The sequence below is a fragment of the Delphinus delphis genome, chromosome 16 (genome assembly GCF_949987515.2).
Source record: "Delphinus delphis chromosome 16, mDelDel1.2, whole genome shotgun sequence".
Classification (NCBI taxonomy): domain Eukaryota; kingdom Metazoa; phylum Chordata; class Mammalia; order Artiodactyla; family Delphinidae; genus Delphinus; species Delphinus delphis.
Window position 1 is genome coordinate 34,296,156 of NC_082698.1, and position 19,270 is coordinate 34,315,425.

At 41.2% G+C, this 19,270-nt stretch overlaps 1 protein-coding gene across 5 annotated transcripts in view; it reads left to right on the forward strand.

The window, feature by feature from the left end:
• CPEB3 (cytoplasmic polyadenylation element binding protein 3) overlaps positions 1-19,270 on the forward strand; it is a 177,847-nt gene that overhangs the window by 119,270 nt on the left and 39,307 nt on the right. For all 5 annotated transcript variants that reach the window (XM_060034474.1, XM_060034473.1, XM_060034476.1 and 2 more), the window contains one exon: positions 13,687-13,805. In XM_060034474.1, the coding sequence (XP_059890457.1) occupies positions 13,687-13,805 (119 nt within the window). The remainder of the gene's footprint in view (positions 1-13,686; positions 13,806-19,270) is intronic.

A 19,270-nucleotide genomic window follows, 5' to 3' on the forward strand; every position in this document is an offset into this window, starting at 1 on the left:
TCTTTTTTTTTTTTTTTGCGGTACGTGGGCCTCTCACTGTTGTGGCCTCTCCCATTGCGGAGCGCAGGCTCCAGACACGCAGACTCAGCGGCCATGACTCACAGGCCCAGCCGCTCAGCGGCATGTGGGATCTTCCCGAACCGGGGCACGAACCCGTGTCCCCTGCATCGGCAGGTGGACTCTCAACCACTGCGCCACCAGGGAAGCCCTCTCTCTTTTTTTTTAATCTACAAAGTGGAAACAATAATACCACTTCTGGGTTTATGAGGATTAAATGAGACAGTGCACATAAGATACTTTCTTAGAGCTCAGATATCATTCAAGACTTTTTTTTTCTTTTTTTTTTAAGCAAGGGAGCGGTTAGGTTTAGTATTTGGTTTTGGTTTTTTAGCCAGTGTCAGCAAAACCGTTTAGCTGTTTTCTGTAATCAAGCTCATAAGAAGTAATAAGGACCATGAACTCCTAAGATAGTAGCATTGAGGTATTACTAGAATGAAGGGAGAAAGGGACCAGTGGTCTTACTGATAGAGTAAATCATGATGGTGATAGATTTGATGGCAGGGTTGTGCTAAAATTCCTTCCACTGAATGGGAGAATCGTGACACTATTGAATGTGAGGGAATCAGCAGAGGGAAAACCAGTTTGGTGTAGTGTTGAAATGTTTGAAGATCTGTAGAGTTTGGTATGTCCTCACATCTTATCTGAGAGGAAATTCCTAATGGGAGGTTGGAATTGTGGCTGGGGAGTTTCGGAAAAGAGTCTGGAGCTGGAGGTACACATCTCTTGCGAGTCATCTTTATAGCGTGGAGGGAAAAGAAAATGAAAAGCCATTAATAAATAAGTTTTGTCAGGAACCAGAAAGAAAAAGAGGACATTGCAGTGGAGATGCAGGTGAGTGAAGGACTGGGGGTATGTCTGTGGCTATGGAGGTGCAAGGAAAGAAGCTTCAAGAAAGAATAGTCAGCACCATCAGATATCACAGCGTTATTGAGAAGTCCTTCGTGGAATAGAGTTGCATGTGGCCCTCTTGTCAAGTACATGATCATAGTAATTTCTGTTGTTATCCTAATTCTAGGCCTTAATATTTTAATGAAGTAGTAGAAGCAGAACAAAGCAATCTGGCCACAGTGAACAAGTGTTATATTATAAGCAGTGAGAATAATCCTGCCTCCCTAGTGGAGCCAACCATCATCAGTTTTGTTTCCCTCCAGTCTTTATTCATATATATCTTTTTTTGTGGGAGTGTAATAATAGCAGAGATACAGTTTTCCATTCTCCTTCCTCCCAAGTTTCTGCTTAATTTTCATAGTTTTTAAGTGGCTGCCTAACCTACTGCTGGACCATAATTTACTTGCTTGTTGGTTATGTAGGCTATTATAAATAAGGCTTCTGTTAATATATCCTTTTGTGTGTGGTTTTCCTTTCATAGTATTTTCTTTAGGATAAATTTGCAGCAGAAGCTTAACCAGAGTTAAAAGAAATGAAAATCCTAATGACTCCGGATTTGATATCACATGGCTTCCCAAAGCAATTTTCTTTATGAAATTTATGCTAATTTGGACATCTGCAGCACATTTTCTGAGTCAGATAAATGGTACATTACAGTTGTGGACTTACCTTTTTGCCTACGTGTTTGGAATATAATGGACCCCTGCAGAAGCCAGGAACCACATCGATATGAATCTTGTACATGAAACATTTAAACCTTTTCCTCTTGCGTCTCATCGGTCAAGTCCTGGGTGTTCTTTGACATCATCTTCTGTCCTTCTCTGCCTTACCTTCTTCTCTGGCCACACTGACTCCTTTGCTATTCCTTGAGGTAAACTAAGGCTTCTCAGGGGCTTAGTACTTCCTTTTATCTAAAACCATCTTCCCCCAAATTTCTGAATGGACCACTCCTCTCTTCCCTTAGACAGACCTCTGCTCAAATGACACCTTCACAGGGAGACCTTTCTTGACTTCCTCATCTCACATAGCAGCCCCTCTACCCTCTTACTCTCTGTACCTCTTACCCTCATTTTATTTTTCCTCAAAGTACCTATTTTATCACAACCTGAAAAAAATTATATGTGTTTTTCTGCTTTCCAGATTGGAATGTAAGTTTTATGAGAACAGGGATTTTTATGTTTTGTTCACTGCTCTATACTCAGTACCTGCATCAACGGCTAGCCCTCAGATGTTTGTTAATGGATGAATTTTATCTTTGCAAATGATGAGCTCATTACTTGTAGAGTCCATCAAATTTTAGAGTTGCCCTAAAGATCGTCTCATTCTAATTCAACCTTTTTTTTTTTTTTTTTTTTTTGCGGTACGCGGGCCTCTCACTGTTGTGGCCTCTCCCGTTGCGTGTGCTCCGGACGCGCAGGCCCAGCGGCCATGGCTCATGGGCCCAGCCGCTTTGCGGCATGTGGGATCTTCCCGGACCGGGGCACGAACCCATGTCTCCTGCATCAGCAGGCGGATTCTCAACTACTGCGCCACCAGGGAAGCCCCAACCTTTATTTTAACCTAAGACTCAAAAGAGGTGATGTGTCTTTTCCTAGGAGCGCACAGCTCTTATTAGACAGACTTGAACTGGGAAGACTAATAGTTTATACTATTTTACCTGGTGAATTACCAAGAAAATAATTTTTGTTTTGCTAGGGTGTATAATTTGTGGGAAAGGAAGATAGGTTTAAACTATATAATCTGATAAATTATGCTGTTATTTACAGGGCTGGATTTTATTCAAAAATTAGCAACTTAAGCTATATGACCCATGGCACACTTTCATAGCTATTTAAAAATGAAAGTGATCCTTGGCTTTTTCCTGAATTCTTCTATTCTGTTGGCCACACTGACATAGCTGGGGTATTTCCAAAGAGCTGGTTTAGGCTGAGGCTATAGGTCTGAGCTGCCCTTTAGCTATAGCTTAACCATGGGATTTTGCCTCTGGGGTGATACCACACCATTTCTGGACATGAGGATCAGAGGGTTCTCTTGTGCTCCTTCAAATTGGGGAAGTAGTTATGAGTGACAAGGAAAGCCCAAAAATAGGAGCTGTGACACAACCAGGTGTCATGGAGACTGTGCTAGGGGGTGGCAGGCTGCGAGGATTTGAACAGTGGGAGCTATTAATTCTTCATTGTAATGTTCCACATTATCATGACTCAGCTCTTCTCTGCATGTGTGCTCCTCTCTGTTTGTGCTTCCAGTGGGCAAATTGTTTTCATATTTCTAGTTGGAGTCCAGAGAGAGGGAATCTGATTGGTTCCGTTCATCTTTTAACCCCTTGCTGTGACATAGGCCATCCTAATGGTAGTGGCCTTAGAATCCCTGACTGCTTAATAAAAAATAAAATAAGCAAATGGTTTAGCTCTGCTTCCTCGAGCATGGAACTGGGAATGTGGCAGCTAGGAAGGTAAGTTGGGCAGGGCAAACTTTTATGATGGTAGATGTGCTTAGCATCACCTCCTTCATTGCCTCCTGGGAGAATAGCCCATGTTGCTGTTACTGGAGCTACAAAAAAAAATGTCTACCTACCCTGGGCCTTCTACCCCTGCCTGGTTCTGAACCAAGCAGCTGCTCCTGATACTGCCAACAGTCTTACCTCTTGTGGTGGGGCTGGGGCCAGGGAGAGGAGCTGGCATCTCCTGGGCAGTGAGCGCAGCTACACTATACCACTGTTGGCAGAGACCTCTGGGGCAAAGGCAGGGACAGCAGCCAGCTGCAGATGTTGGACAGGCGATTGGCCACATGGCTCTGAAGCTGTGTTAAGTCGATGGTGCTGGCATCCTCAGCCCATATGGAAGCCAGCTTCAGCCCTAGCAATTCAGGTGCACAGCCAGATGGATCGAACAGTAACAGTCATGCATATTTATGCGAGAGTGACCCATGCCTTGTGCTCTGATGATTCCCTCCCACCTTGAGTAAAGTGTGTACTTCTAAGTGGCTGTTTCTACTGGTGATCACGTATTTCCTGTACACTGGTCAGACTGACTTGACTGCCAGTCCTTGTGACCAAGGTCATGCAGGCATGGAAGTTTATACAATACCAGCATGGTTTGTGAACCTGGCATAAGCCGGGCCACATGGGATTCAGATTGACTTTGATCTGACCAGCTAAGGAGATGCTGTTTGAAGAACAGGAAAGAGGACTCTACTTGAAATGGGCAAAATAGGTCATTGTGAAGCTACAGTGGGCTGGATTCACAGCATCTCTTTCCTTTTTCCTTCAGTTTGTCTAAATCTGGCTTTGGAAAGGAAAGTTTTCAAACTTCACATTTTTTTCCCTTGTAGCGTAACTTGGATGAAAATAAGTCAGTGTTGTTTTAGGCCCAGATTCCAAGTTTTTCCACCTTCTGAGTTATATAAACTGATCGAGTTGGGAACCTAATGGAGTTTTAGCGTGTACTTAACGTTTTGCAGTTTGTAAGCTTTTGAGTAATACTTGGCCTTTTTTTTTTTTTAATGCAGGTCCTGGCTTATAGTACTCATACTCTTTGGTGAATTATGAATACTATATTTTAATATTTGACTGATTGAAGTTTTTGCTCTCCGGATGGATTTTCTCGTAAAAACATGGAAAGTGTATTGCAGAGCAGCAAGAGTGGACTTTTTGTTCTGTTTTGTCCTGTTTTGAACAGATGGAGCAGCATTCTATTGTTGCTTTTAAAAGCTTAGCACACCTTCAGTTTAAACTGTTCTATTAAACGTTTCTCTCTTTTGCGTTATATTAAAGAGGAACTGTTAGAGTTAGTGTTTGATTTCAAAGCATTAATAGTTTGAGGGACTGTATAAAACGGAATGGGCAGAAGGAATGTACAGGCCACAGGACAAAGCTGAGCAGCACTTAAATAACATAGACATCTTGTACTGTGTCACAGCAGTACTTGTGCTATCCCCAGGCAGAGGTACTGGAAAGGGAGGGATGCTTGTTCAGTTCAGAGAAGCCAAAACCACCCCCGACGAGAACTTTCTTTTGAAGAGAGTAAAATTCAGGAACTGAAATGCCAGCTGCAAATTTGGTAGGCTGAGGCAGAGAGAATGTTTTAGAAGAGGGCGTAGCTTGGGGCAGGACTTGCTGACAGGAATTGGATAGGGCTAAGGCTATGAGCAAGAGAGACCAAGAGAGGATGTATCATTTGAAAGAGTTCAGAATGGGAAGCTGACTGAAGGATCTGGTGAAACATTTTGAAAGCTGAGAGCAAAGACTTGGGTTGTCTTTCAAAATAGAACGGGATAGCCTTCATCTTGAGGAGAAATGGTGACGCCAAGAAAACCCATTGGCAGCAGCGTTAAGAACTCATCAGAGGAGTGTTGAAGTGCAAGGAGGAGAAATTAGATTGTCAGAGTTCAGGCAATCTACAAGCAGGGCTGGACTAAAGCTTCATCTTCAGGGAAGCGTCTACTGGGTTAAAATGTAGAATTTGCCAATTGTTTGATGCTGCATGAGGCAGAGCAACAAGCAGTGGAGCAAGAACTAGATATTTGTGGACTCAGACATGGGTGCCAGCAGTTACCAGCTAGATGACCTTAAGCAAGTTATTTAATCCCTGAACCTCAGTTTACTCATCTGAGTTAACACTGCTCATTGTTATTAAAAGGATTATGTGAGACAGTGTACATATGCACCAGCACTTAGGCTTCATAGAGGTTAAATAATATTAGTGTCCTTCCCCCGATGAAAATACGTTGTTCAGTAAAAATAAAACTGCCCAACTAGTTTGACCAGTTCCTTCCCACACCCCCAGTCTGATCTCAGTTTTCTTGGTCAGGTGCTTGTTAGAACTGACTGTGACTAGAACTGACAGATTTGGCAGACTTCACAAGGACCTCTTTATATAGGGAATGTGTGGTTACGTAAACAGAGCAGACTTTAAGCCCAAATGCCCCAGGTCACTGCCCTGGACTGCAGGACTTTACTAAAAACACAGGAAGTAGACTGCCAGTTTTCAACTCTGGGGTGGTTCTACCCATCAGACTTGTTTTCTTGTCCATTCTCACCTTCCCCCACCCCTGCCTGCCAAGCAACAAGCCCACCAAGAAACAGTCACTAGTGTAATAGAAAACACGAAACAGGCTTGAGCCAAAATGTTTGAGCCTCAGCTCTTTGTAGTAAATACAATCAGAGAAATATGTTTGGTTCTGAATCCAAGGGGAATGTTTAGGCATCCATGGACAGTACCTGCTGAGCCATCTCTACATCTTAATTAGGCTAAATCCTTCCCTTGAAATGTCCTTATCCAATTTTTCACCTAAGATCTGGCTCCTGTGCCACCACCGACAGAAAGTCTTCCCTGATTTCTCTATCCATGTCTTCTTTACTGAAAGATCTGTCTTCCTTCTATGAAATCCAACTTTTAAAAATACACTTAGAAAATACTTCTAAGGGTCCTGAATGCATTGTTCCTAAATTAGAGTTCTCTTTATACTTATTCTTCATGACCTTCATGTACTGGTTTATAAATTTCTTGAGAACAAGGACTTGCTCATGTCAGAATTCCCCTGCATTGCCTAGGGTGCATAGTAAGTGTTCAGTCAGTCTTGGAGATCAGAGGTTCTCATCCAAGAGGAGAATGAATAAGGAATCCAGTTCAGAGACTTACTGTGTTCTCCAGGCAGCAGACGGGGTTGATGAGCTGCTTCATCTCTTCCCACCTGGTACCCCCAATCCTATACTCTTAACTAATGCATACTACTCACTGTTTTCCAAATAAGCCAATCTTTGGCCCTTTGAAGCCTTGGCCTGTGCTGTTTCATGAACTTGGATTGCCCTTGCTTCCTAGAAAAGCAGTTGTCCTCCAGCCCAGATGTGGCCTTTACTGTATGACTTTCCCTGATGTTTGGGCACCTCTGCTCCATTTGTCTCTCACCAGTGTTTTATAGGCTATAATCCCAACTAGCACTTTTCTTGTTGTTTCTCAGTCACTTATTTACAGGCTGAGTTTTTCCAGGGCAGGGTTCTTTCTTGACTTATTCATCTTTGTAGCTTCATTGCCTAGTATCCTGCCTTGTACCTCCTAAACATATTTGGTTCTATTGAATTGAATCCAAAGGCAAAGACTCCTGTGGCAAACCAGGTAGGTCCTCTGACCTGAAAGCCAAGGTCAGGGAGAATGTTTGGAACAGACTTCCTGTGCCAAAAATGTCTGAACTCATTCAGCTCTGGCTGGAGAGGTGCCCTTTAGGTCTCTCTAGGAAGGTCACAGGAAATCAGGGAGCCTGGATTCTGTGCAAGGAGCGATCTCTCTCTCTCTGTCCAGACCTTGGATCCTTCCTTCTGGGGCTGACCTCCTGTCATCAGAAACCAGTCCTCCCTTGTCAGTCACCATTTTATGAATGTAGCCATAGCTCAGGGCACAGCTCTACAAGTTGGAATTGTTTTTCCATTGTAGTTGCTACTTAAAACATATAAATCACTAAGAGCATTAGTTGATGTTAAGAACTATTAGGTCTTTCAGAAGACCACACACCTCTTTCAAGAATAAGAGAGTATATTACCCTCTTCTCCAGAGAGACCTGTGGTTTCGATTTTTTTCCACAAATTTTTCTTTTGAAAAATTTCAAGATGTACAGAAAAGTTGTAAGAATAGTACAGTGAATGCCTTATACTGCCTTCCTCTAGGTTCACCAGTTGTTAGCATTTTGCCACATTTGCTTTCTGTTTTTTTTTTGTCAGTATGTGTATATATACATACATATTTTTTGATGAATCGTTTGAGAGTAAATTGTAGACATTAAGACCCCTCACTCCTAAATGATTCACCATATGTCTTCTGAGAACAAGAAGTATCCAGATTATTCTAGTAATGTCCTTTAGAGCTTTTTTTTTTTAAATCCAAGATCCAGTCACAGTCTAGCACAGTCTATTTAGTTGTCATGTCTCTTTAGTCTCCTTTACTTTAGATACTTTCCTAGGCTTTTTGTCTTTTGTATCATTTGAAGAGTTCCTGCCGGATGTTTTATAGACTGTCACTTAATTTGGAATGATAGGTTTGTTTCTTCATAATGAGATTCAGAGGAAACACTCTTAGCAGATGACGTGCTGCACCGAGAAGGACATAATACGAGAGGCACATGATGTCAGTTTGCCCTGTTGTTGGTGATGTTCGGAGCGATCATTTGGTTATGGTGCTGTCTGCCAGATTTCTCCACTGTGAAAGTACGTTTTTCTCCCTTTGCAAATACTTATTCATCTTCAAAGTGATACCTTAAGATAGCATGAATATCTTGTATCCCCTCCCAGATTTACCCAATGGTTTTAGCATCCATTGAAGATACTTGCTTAAGCTGATGATTACTGTGATGGTGATGTTCATTTTATTAAAGTCTAATTTAGTGAGATCTGCTCTTTAACTCCCTCAAGAGCCTTCATTCTAAATATACAACTTAAAAATACATTGAAAACAATAAGCATCTTTACTAAATATGATAATTCTATTGACCTAAATAAACTAAAACTAAACTTCTGATTATTTTGAATTTCATCATTTCAGCTCTTCTTAATATAGTTGTTGTTTTTTTTTGAGCTGAGATTATTTGGTTTTATAGCTCTTCTTAATATAGTTTTGGTGGGCTTTAGAGCAAATATATCTGCATAGACCTTAAATTGTAGGACTAAAGCACAGGTGACCACTTCATGCCACTAAACCACTGTCAAATGATCACTGTCACAAAAGTGACAATAAATAATAAATAGGCAAGTATTTATTTGCTAGTGATATTGAAAACTTGATCTCATCATTTTTAGGTAAGACAGTATAAATTAGTGGATAAAGAATGAGGGCTCTGGAAGCTGACCTAAATTTCAATCCCAAATTTAATCTCTAGGTTTTAATCTGAGGTATCCCTTAACCTCTCAGAGCTTCAGTTTCCTCATCTGTAAAATGGTAATAATAACAACTGTATTTACCTCATAGAATTACTGTGAGGTAAAGTGTTTATTATTGGCAAAGTGCGTCACACATTGTAAGCACTTAGTAACTGGTGTTTGTGGTGGTGAAGTTGGTGGTGACTGTTTTTTGTACTAGGGATCAAGTATAAAAAAATTATAACATGAAAACTTATGTATTTAAGAGCTCAGGAAGCTTTGTTTTTGAAAGGTAGCCAAGAACATTTTGGAGGTTGTTATACTCAATGTGTTTTGGGTATTAAGAGGAAAAAAATCTTTAATTAAATTTATTCTTCAAAAACTTGGTCAAATAAAATGGAATTATCCCAGTTAAGTCCCCTCTCTCACTCCATACCTCTTTACCCTAGAGAAGTACATTGGTCAGTTCAGGCTTGTCCAAAAATCCCTCATTGTTCTACCCTTCCTTCCCAACCTATTTGGCACCAGTGGGAAAGCAAGCAGCTTCCTGCTCTGCCCATAATCCAGGGTGGTGATGGTGACCATGCCAAGAGTTCCTACTGCTTCCCCAGAGCCCCTGTTTCCACCTACAGACTGGCTCGGAGTTGAGGGCCTCCCATAGCTCACCACACTTCTTAGGTACTTGGGTAAGAAGGTCACCATTTCTGAAACTTGAGTTTTTATAATCCTGTTATCTCTTGGCTGGCTCAGAGGGCAAGGGAAAACAGAGGGAGTTTATAACTTTTGGGCCAAGTTTTTTTTATACCTTTCAAACTAACAGAAGAACCTGCCATCATAGTGACAGTTTGAGGAGCTTGATTTATAGGTATAATAGGCTTTTATTTAAAGAGTGTATGAAAATCAGCAAATAGTACCACATTGGATGATTCTCTCTCCTAATAGAACCTGCTAATGGTATATGAAAGCAAATATTGTCACTTTATTGATTGTTTACAGTAATATTTATTTAGCCTGTCATTCAAAAACTGTTTTCCTTTAGTATCTAGATTACTTCCCTTTATTCACCAAATGCTCGCAAATGCAAAGAAGAAAGTATCTCATTAATCTGAACTCTAATTTTTATAATGAGACCATATGCAAAATAATTTAATTTTACATTATCACAAAAATAACTGAAAATGCAGTAAAAGAAAAATTGACACTTGCACGATATCCTAGTTTTCAAAGCACTTTACATATATTATCTCACAGCCTTCATCTCCATAGGATAATCTTCATTTTACAGATAAAAGAGCCAAGACTCAGAAACTTTTTTTTTTAAATTTTTATTGGAGTAGAGTTGACTTACAATGTTGTGTTAGTTTCTGCTGTACAGAAAAGTGAATCAGTTATACATATACATATATCCACTCCTTTTTACATTCTTTTCCCATGTAGGCCATTGAGACTCAGAAACTTCAACATTCAAGTCCATGATTCCACCACTTACTGGGTGATAGAACAATCACCATCAAACAAGTCGCTTAATCACTCTTGAAGTTTCTTTAACTGTAAAACAGAATTTAAAATAGTGACTATCTCAGAGTGTGTGTGAAGATGAAACGAGTTAATACACATAAGGCACTTAGAAACAGTGCCTGGTGCATAGTAGATGCTCAATAAATGTTACCTGTTAGCTGTTATTACTACATAGCCAATAAGTGTTAGGACTAGGACCCAAATCCAGGCATTTTGACTCCAAGTCCAGAACTCTTTCTGTAGGACCATGTGGAATTTGCCTTTTAGTAAATCATTGATTTAATGTCCATCTCACATTGACCTTGTTATTCTTTTTCTTTTTTTTTTTTTTTTTTTTTGCGGTAGGCGGGCCTCTCACTGTTGTGGCCTCTCCCACTGCGGAGCACAGGCTCCGGACGCGCAGGCTCAGCGGCCATGGCTCACGGGCCTAGCTGCTCCGCGGCATGTGGGATCTTCCCGGACCTGGGCACGAACCTGCGTCCCCTGCATCGGCAGGCGGACTCTCAACCACTGTGCCACCAGGGAAGCCCAGACCTTGTTATTCCTGAAGGAACCTTTTTCTACTTTGTTTACTTTGACCTCGAATTTCTGAAGATCAAAAGGGAAATGTGTTTGAAGTTTTCTTCCTTCCTGATTTTTTTTTTAATCCTCTGATTTCTGTTGCTATCTGGGTTTGGTTGACCTTGAGATATCAGAAGGTGTTTTAATAGGTGAACGTATCATGAAGTTGTTTTCATGGGTGTGTTGGGGTCTCTGGTGAATTTTGTTTTGGTTGAAAGGCCTGAGGTAGGAGGCAGGGTTGAAGGAAATGGTTGGACTTGAGTTACACCCCTTATCTGTGGTGCTAAGAGAATGTTGTTGTTATTGAGAGTAGCAGCTTGCTGATCAGGGAGGAGAGATGATTTGTTGTAAAAGAACCATTCTGAAGAAATTGGCCCATTCCCTGGGAAAGGAAAAGAAGTTGTAGATATTTTCCTTGGTAATAATATTTGTAGCAGGCTTTTGCTTGTGACTCCCAGTTGTTTTTACTCTGTCTATTGCCAGTGTTGTCATTTATGGCTGTGAGACAGGCCTGGGTGAAAAATCTGTGTGATTTTGTGGTAGCCACTCAGCTGCTATGGGGAGACACCCTCTCTTTCCTCTGATGCCCAAGTTGAACACAGTGTGGGATTTGGTGTGGAAGATTGTAAGAGGTGGGCAGCAATGTGCAGGAAAGGTGCAGCCAGCTCGGTGGCCTTGCAGAGGCAAGGAGCTAGAGAGAACCCCAGCTCACTGAGCTGCCCCGTCCCCAGGCCTTTTTGATGTGCCTGCGCGTACTGTACACAGACAGGGTCCTCTCCAAGAACAAGATATTCAGCATGCCTCCGAGGACCTTTGTGGAAGATTTGCACCAAGATTTAACTTGGTGAGGCAGGAGGTTTGAGAGGACATGCTGAGACCTCCTCTTTGTGATCTTTGCATTTTTTAACTCACTGACCTCTAATATTCTCTTTGGCAAGTGTAATTAATGTTCTCACATTAAATGAAAACATTGAACTTTTAATAGATTCGCTGGGACTTGGTAATCGTTTGATACTATTTCGAAAAGAGAGGGGGTATGAAGAAATGATGTATTATCCTTTCTAGTTTTGCAGTTAAGTTTTATTGTCCTTGCCTGGCCATCTGCTGAATCCTTTGACCCATCTAGCCTGGGAGCAAAGCCCAGAAAACAGCTCTGGGTCCTGCCATGTAGGCAGCCTCCATCTTGTAGCTCCATACCCATTCCTGTGGGCTTGGTGCTTTCCCCTTCGTATTGGCTTCTGCCTGTTGCATTGGCCACTCCTGGTGTGCTGCATAATGATTGATCTTTTTCCTACTCTGTTTGCTTGGATGCTCTGTATAGTAGATGAGGAGTTGGGGAAAAGGATAAAGAGTACCCATTATTCACTGTCCACTGCCACTGTCATCACGTGCTGCCCAGGACTCCAGAGAGCTTTGCTTCTAGGCCAGTTGATTAGCATCTTTGTTTGATGTGTGAGAAGCTTCTGAACACGGGGGTTCTTATCCTTCTTCACCACTCACATCTTTCTGGCACACAGTGCGCCAGAGGAGAGTCTTATTGGTGATGATTTCCTTTGAGGTCAGTAGCAGGACTGGGAGTGGAGGTGACAGCTGAGAGACTTGGCAAAGCTGAAGGGATTGTAGAGAGGTTGAACAGCTGAACACTCAGGTTTAGACTAGCTCATCATGGGCCTTTGCTCAGCTGCCATTCATGAATGCCAGTGTAGCAGCAAGTGCCACAGTTGGCCCCTTGAACATCTATTGTCCTCTTTGACGTCTTTGCTGATTCTCTCAAGTCAGATTCCTTGCTTGTCTGGGTTCCCATAGTACTTCTTATTTCCGTTTATCTCCCTCAGCTTTGTAGCAAGAAGTTAATTGTCTAAAAGCCTGTTTCTTCTATCATATAAGTCTCTGGACAGCTGGAACCTAGTCTCATTCATCTCAATTTTCCTCATAATCCATAGATTGTGTCTCGTTTGTAACAGTTGCTCGGTAAATCTTACTGAATTGAACTGAACAAAGCTGGCTGTGTCCATGGACATCCTGCAGCTCGTGTCCACATTCACAGATCATGTATTCAGCCGTGAGACAGGAGAATATCCTTGAAGAAACAGAGCATCACCATCAGATATAACATATAAAGACACATTAGCCTATTGTTGAGCTTTTTTTTTTGACAACTTTTGTTGAGATATAATTCACAGTTCACCCATTTAAAATGTACGGTTCAGTGGTTTCCAGTATGTTCACAGTTGTGCAATCACCACCACAATCAATTTTAGAAGATTTTCATCATCCCCAAAAGAAACACTGTACCTATTCCCTCCACTCCCCCAGCCCTAGGCAACCACTAATCTATTTTTTGTCTCTCTAGATTTGCCTATTCTGGACATTCCATATAACATGCGGTATTTTGTGCCTGGCTCCTTTCAGTTAGCATAATGTTTTCAGGGTACATCCATGTTGCAGCATGTGTCAAGCCTAGAGCTTGGTGGAAGTTGGAGGGCAGGTGATGCTTGTTTCCTGAGCCGCTGTGGCTCAGGCCATTGGTGAGTCTGCCTGCTCTCATTAAAGATGACCAAACCTATTTAATGGAAATTCCATAGATGTGTTCTGAACTTGCCCCCCTGAGTAATTATGGAAATTAATCAAAGTAAAGTCTATGAGTACCTAACACATGAGGGTCTCAATGACTCTTACTTCCCTGTGTCCCACTTCAAGTTCTTAGATTTTAGTAAGAATTTGCCAAAGTGAAACAATAGGTAAATTTTTAATTGGTACTTTGAGTTTAATTTACTGATTCCTCCCCCCACCCTTTTGTTTTTGTTTTCCCCAAGGCTATGCCTTTCTGCTGTTCCAGGAGGAGAGCTCAGTGCAAGCTTTGATAGATGCCTGCCTAGAAGAAGATGGGAAACTGTACCTGTGCGTGTCAAGCCCCACCATCAAGGATAAACCGGTGAGTAATATGCAGCCAGCTGTTGCTTTTCCAGAGCACGTATGCAATTGGAATAGCTGATTGCCTTTTCCTTGTCATGGGAATGCTGAAACTAGGATCCTCTTACCCGGGGTGACCTTGCTATGCAATAGAGCTGGACTGCTGTTGATGGGAAGCTAATAACAAATTACTCAGTATTTTGCTTTATACCTTTGGGACCACATGTAAACAAATGTGCCCTTGTCTTTCACTTTACGGCTCTTTTATGCTAATTCCTATTCAGAAACTCTGAATTGAAGTAAATAATGCTCTTAGTGGTTTTGGCAGCTGGTTTCTGTCATTATTTCAGATCAAGGGCAGGAGTAATTTATTTATTTTTTTAAAAAAAGATCATAATCATCAACATTTATATGCCTTTGAATGCAAGGGATTGTGCTGGGTGGTACCCATAGCTGGCTAAATAGCGCCTTCTGGGCCAGGAGCTTATAATCTAAAATGGGATGGCTTCAAATAGGGCAGCGGAGGGGAAGGACAGAGAACATGGACCCCAAATCATAGATAATGTACACTTCTACAGAATTTGTGGTTAAGTTTGTAGTTTCTGAGCCAAAGAGTGTAAGTCACTAGGTAACAGAAGGAAGACCGCTTCCTTTCTCCTGGCAGAGGGGCTATCAGTGGAGAAGGGGCAAGACTGTTTAGAGCAGAAGAAAAAACTTGGTTAACATGGCAGAAGTAAAGATCCTTAGGAGGTTGGGAGGGGGGTGAGTTTGTGTGTCAAGACTTGGTGCTAGGGGTGGGAAATAGAGTAAAAAATAGTGGTGTGGAATAAGGGACCAAGGCAGGTATCTGTCATGGGGCCGAAAGCATCCCCTTACACCAGAGGTGCTGGGCTTGCTTGACAGCCAGGTTTATTCTCAGAAATGTGTATGCGGAAAGAGTTGTGGTCAGATGTAAAGTTCCCAGTTTGAGTCTTGACTCTAGCATTTAAATATCTTCTTGACTCTGAATAAGTCACATAATCCTTGCTGCAACTTGGCTTCCTCACCTATAAAATGAGAAGAAAAATGTTTCCTCTCTGGGATGTTGAGAGGCTCAGATAAGAACAAAATGAATGTGAAAGCGTTTGGTGAGGTCGGGTACTTGCACAAGTGGTGCTGTTAGTTCTACATAGTGCTAGAGGATTCAGGAGAGCAGGGTTAGAGCTTATCTACCTAGTAACATACTTTGAAAAGAATGGTGACATCTAGAACAGGGTTTACAATTGGTTGCAAAAAAATGATGCTGGGACTTGGCCACCCATAAGTGGGAGATTACAGTATGTAAAGCAGAAGAGGGAGTTACTGAAGAATGGGGATCCTGAGTCGTGGTACAATAATTGATGCAGAGGAAGAGGCAAGGATTTTAGCAGGTTTGAAAGTATCACTATAGTTTTTCAATATCTGGGGCTATTGCCCAATTTTTATAACAACAGTTAACAGCATTGGATAGGGTAGCTATACAGGTAGCTGTATAGGAAAACAGTAGAAAATAGCAGGCTGGGAAAAAGAGTAAGGAGCCTTTGTTAACCTTCGTCTTAATTTAAACAATGTAGAGAGGCTGTGTGTTAAGAGGGAGACATGGGGACTGACTAGAATGGGAGTGTACAGTGTTTCCTCTGAAAAAATAATAAGAAAGCTGCAATAACTTCTAAATCTCTTTGGAGTAATATGAAATTAGACAGACTGAGCCCAGTTTGGCAGGGTCAGATGTCAGAGGAAAATGGTCAACCTCCAGAGAGTCTCTGCCACTGACACATCAGTGGGAGTGGGAGTGAGCTCAGAAGGGTTAAGGTGGGGTTGGTCATGCACTGTAGGAGAGGATTTGAAATATGTTCGTATCTGTAAAACGACAGAGGGGTAGAGGTACATACTGAGACAGTTACACCCAGAGTAGATTAAGAAGCTGTTGAATTGAGGGGAGGAGTCTGGAGGTGAGCAGATGGGGCTTGTGTACCTTGGAAGGGCCATGTCACTGGCTATGTGGGAGGAGGTGGGTCATATGTTCCGTCAGGGCAAGCTCACACCAGGGCTGGACGTCTTGTGAGAGGGGATGAGCAGTGGTGGTTGCAGGTGGAGGTGGTATGGAGGCAACACCATTACTGTTGAGTGTTTTCACTCCAAACATGTGTATTACCCTTGGCTTGAAGGACTTTTGAAATTAATTAGTGTAATTATCTGTTTCGGAAATGTTTATAGGGAAACTAACTTTCATTGTTTGTGTTTCTACAAATTTCTGCCTTATTCCAGTTTCCATTTTCTGAGCTCAAGTGAAGCAGTTTTATTGGAGCTTGGTGAATTCTGAATGGTGGCTGCTGATCACGTATTTCTTTGACCCAGGCATACTCAGAATTTCCAGCATAAACAATTGAAATAAAACTTAGGATGGGAAACATAGAAGTCCCCAAATACCTGTAATTCTAATGAACTGGATCCCATTTTGGGTTCTGGCTCTTTTGGCTCCATTTTTGAAACCTCTTTCTTGGCTTCAGCTCCACATCTTCCACTCCCAGCCTCATTTGGTCACACTTCCCTACCAGGTTTCGGTACATTCCACCTCATTTTGGATGCTCCCACAGACAGTGAGAGCTGGGTTGAACATTTGGGAGTAAATGAGGACCTGGGCAATAGGTCAAGGTAAAGTCAGCCTCTAGAGCTCATTCACCAAACCTTCTGAGCTGTGGCTCTTTCTGGCTTTTTCTACTTCTTAGCTTGGCTACCTTTCAGGATCTTAGTGCCCTCGTTCTGTTGTTTAGTTCTCTCCAGTCCTCCCAGAATTCCTCCTTGGAAATATACACCATGTTCTAAAGTGACCTCACAGATTTTCTGTCCTTTGCCCTCTCCCTTTCCCCTAAATCAACCCCCCACTCCCTTTGTGTGGATTAGGTTAATCACATGGTTTTCCTAATACAGCGCCTGTAGAAAGGTTCCCTCTCACTTATCCTTTCTAAGATCATGTTTGTTTTTTAACTCAAATGAATCCATACTTAGTGGATTTCAGGTAGTTATATTTTTGGTCAGTGATTACCTTTCATTAGATGACTCCACTATTCTATATATAGGTCTGATCCTGAAAGATGGCAAAAGAAACTGTATTTATGGCCTGATTAATTGACCCCTCAGTCTTTTTTTTTATTTAATTTTTATTGGTGTATAGTTGATTTACAATGTTGTATTGGTTTCAGATGTACAACAAAATGAATCAGTTATACATATACATATATCCACTCTTTTTTAGATTCTTTTCCCATATAGGCCATTACAGGGTATTGAGTAGAGGATCCCTCAGTCTTAAAGAATGAAAGACAAATTGGCAAGAGTAGGAGTAATTGCAAAACCTCTAGATCGGTGATTTTTTTTTCCCCTTCCTCCAGCAAGAGGAGTTCCATAGCTCAGATGTCCCAGGCATCCCAGAGGATAGCTGTGTTCTTGTCCATGCTTCCAGTAAAGCAGGCAGCCATTGTGACAGTGGTCCCTCTTGTTAAGGGAACTCTACTTTTCGAATGTAGAAATAGGCTGAACCTGAAGGTTCAAGACAGCAGACTGATAGATGAGGAAACCTAAGAGGGTCTAACAGATTGAGGGGCTGAAAAGAGTAACCTTGAAAAGGAGGTGAGGAAGGAGATGTTATGGTTCTTAACTTCTAGAACACTTTGGCCAGAGATGTGGGATAGCAAACACCTTGAAAGGAGTATCAGAAAAGTTTCCTAATTCTTCCTCCTTACAATTTATAGCACAATCACAATTTATAAATATTCTAAAACATGACAGATTGACTTTGCTATATATATATTTAAACTGTCGTACCAAACTGAAGTGTCTTATGTAAGGTGAATTCTTTAGGTTATTGCTCAGGTCATCCACTTAAAACTAGAAAGACAAAAATTAAAAAAGAAAAATGGTGGAAAAAAAAGGAAGCTGGAAATAGAGGCTGGTTTAATTATTTAATTTTTAAATCTGTCTAATCTGTCTGTCATTCCAGTGTCTCCTACCCCCATTTATAAATCAGAGGAATCTCTAGCATTTTTCATCACTTTTTTTAGTTACAAAAATAGGCCGATCGTTTTGCCTAGGATTTAAGCTGTCTCCAGCCCACATACAGCTTTTAAAAATGCTGTGCCTTCCTTTCTTCCTTCAAACCACATTTGAGTGCCTACTATGGGCAAGGCTTTAGTATTGGTTACTATGAATCAGAACTTATTTTGAATCAGACATAAAATCCTGTGTTCAAAAACTTAATAATATAATGAGTAGATAAAACAAGTGTATAAATAGACAAATCTGTAGAGCCTGGTGCATAAGAGGTTCTCAGATATTTGTCAAATTAAGAAAAATAATGAATACAGCAAGGTAAGATGTAGATTAAGCACTTTGGACAGTTTATACATACCAGGAGTGATGAAAGAAAGCTTCTTGGATGAAGTGTCATTTCAACGAGGTCTTGAAGGATGAAGAGAGTTTGGAGATTGGCCAGGAGAAGTATCGAGGTGTGGGGGAATAGACATTTTGGAGAAAGGCAACAGTGTGAACACAGAAATGAGAAATTGTGTGGTATGAATGCAGAACACTTAGGATGGAACACAAATATATGAAAGGGAGTAGAGGGAAGTTAAATTGGGAAAAACAGGTAGGGGCTTGTAGGGCAGTCTTGATTGATGGCCTCAGTCCTTGGGTTTGTGGTATATTTACTCAAACTCTTTCATTCCCCACCTACTACCTCCTAAGACAATAACTATAATTTTATCTTGGCTCAATCAAATCTGGTTTTGTGTCCTATCCCACCTTGGAAATCTTTAGCACTTCTAATCTTCTTGATTTATTTATTTGTTCCTTGTCTAAATTCATGCTTTGGGCACCTCCCATCATAAGAATTTCTCCAAAGAAAGAATTCCTCCTTTAAAATGAGAGAAGTACCTTCTATTCATAATGTCTTATTTTTTTTTCTCCATGCATCTCTGATTTTGCAAATGGGTCCAGAGTTTCTTAGTGCTTGAGTCTTTGGAAGCTGTTATTCCTTTCTAGGGAGGTCTAAAAGATGCTGCAGTTTCAGTGTACAAAATGGTAACCAGGGGGCAAAATAGCCAATACCATCCTCTAATGGATCATAGTCCGTGTTTTCCAAAGTGTGTTCTGAAGAACGCTTGTCTCATCAAACACTGGTCTCTTGAGAGGATCATTGACAGAACGTTTGCTCTTAATAATAATAGGTGTCCCTTACTGAGCACTTACTTTGTACATTTTATATCCACTTTTTCCTTTAATTAAAGATTCCATAGCCAAGAACATTTGGGAAACATTGATATATTAAAGTTCTGAGGAGTTTTGCAATAAATAAATGTGTGTAATATTGTTTAATCCAGCATATTATATACCTCTTTGGGGATTATACTTGTGAAGATTCTGGTAGAATTAGTATTTCATGAAGCTCACTCAAAGAATAGGCTTCTTCCC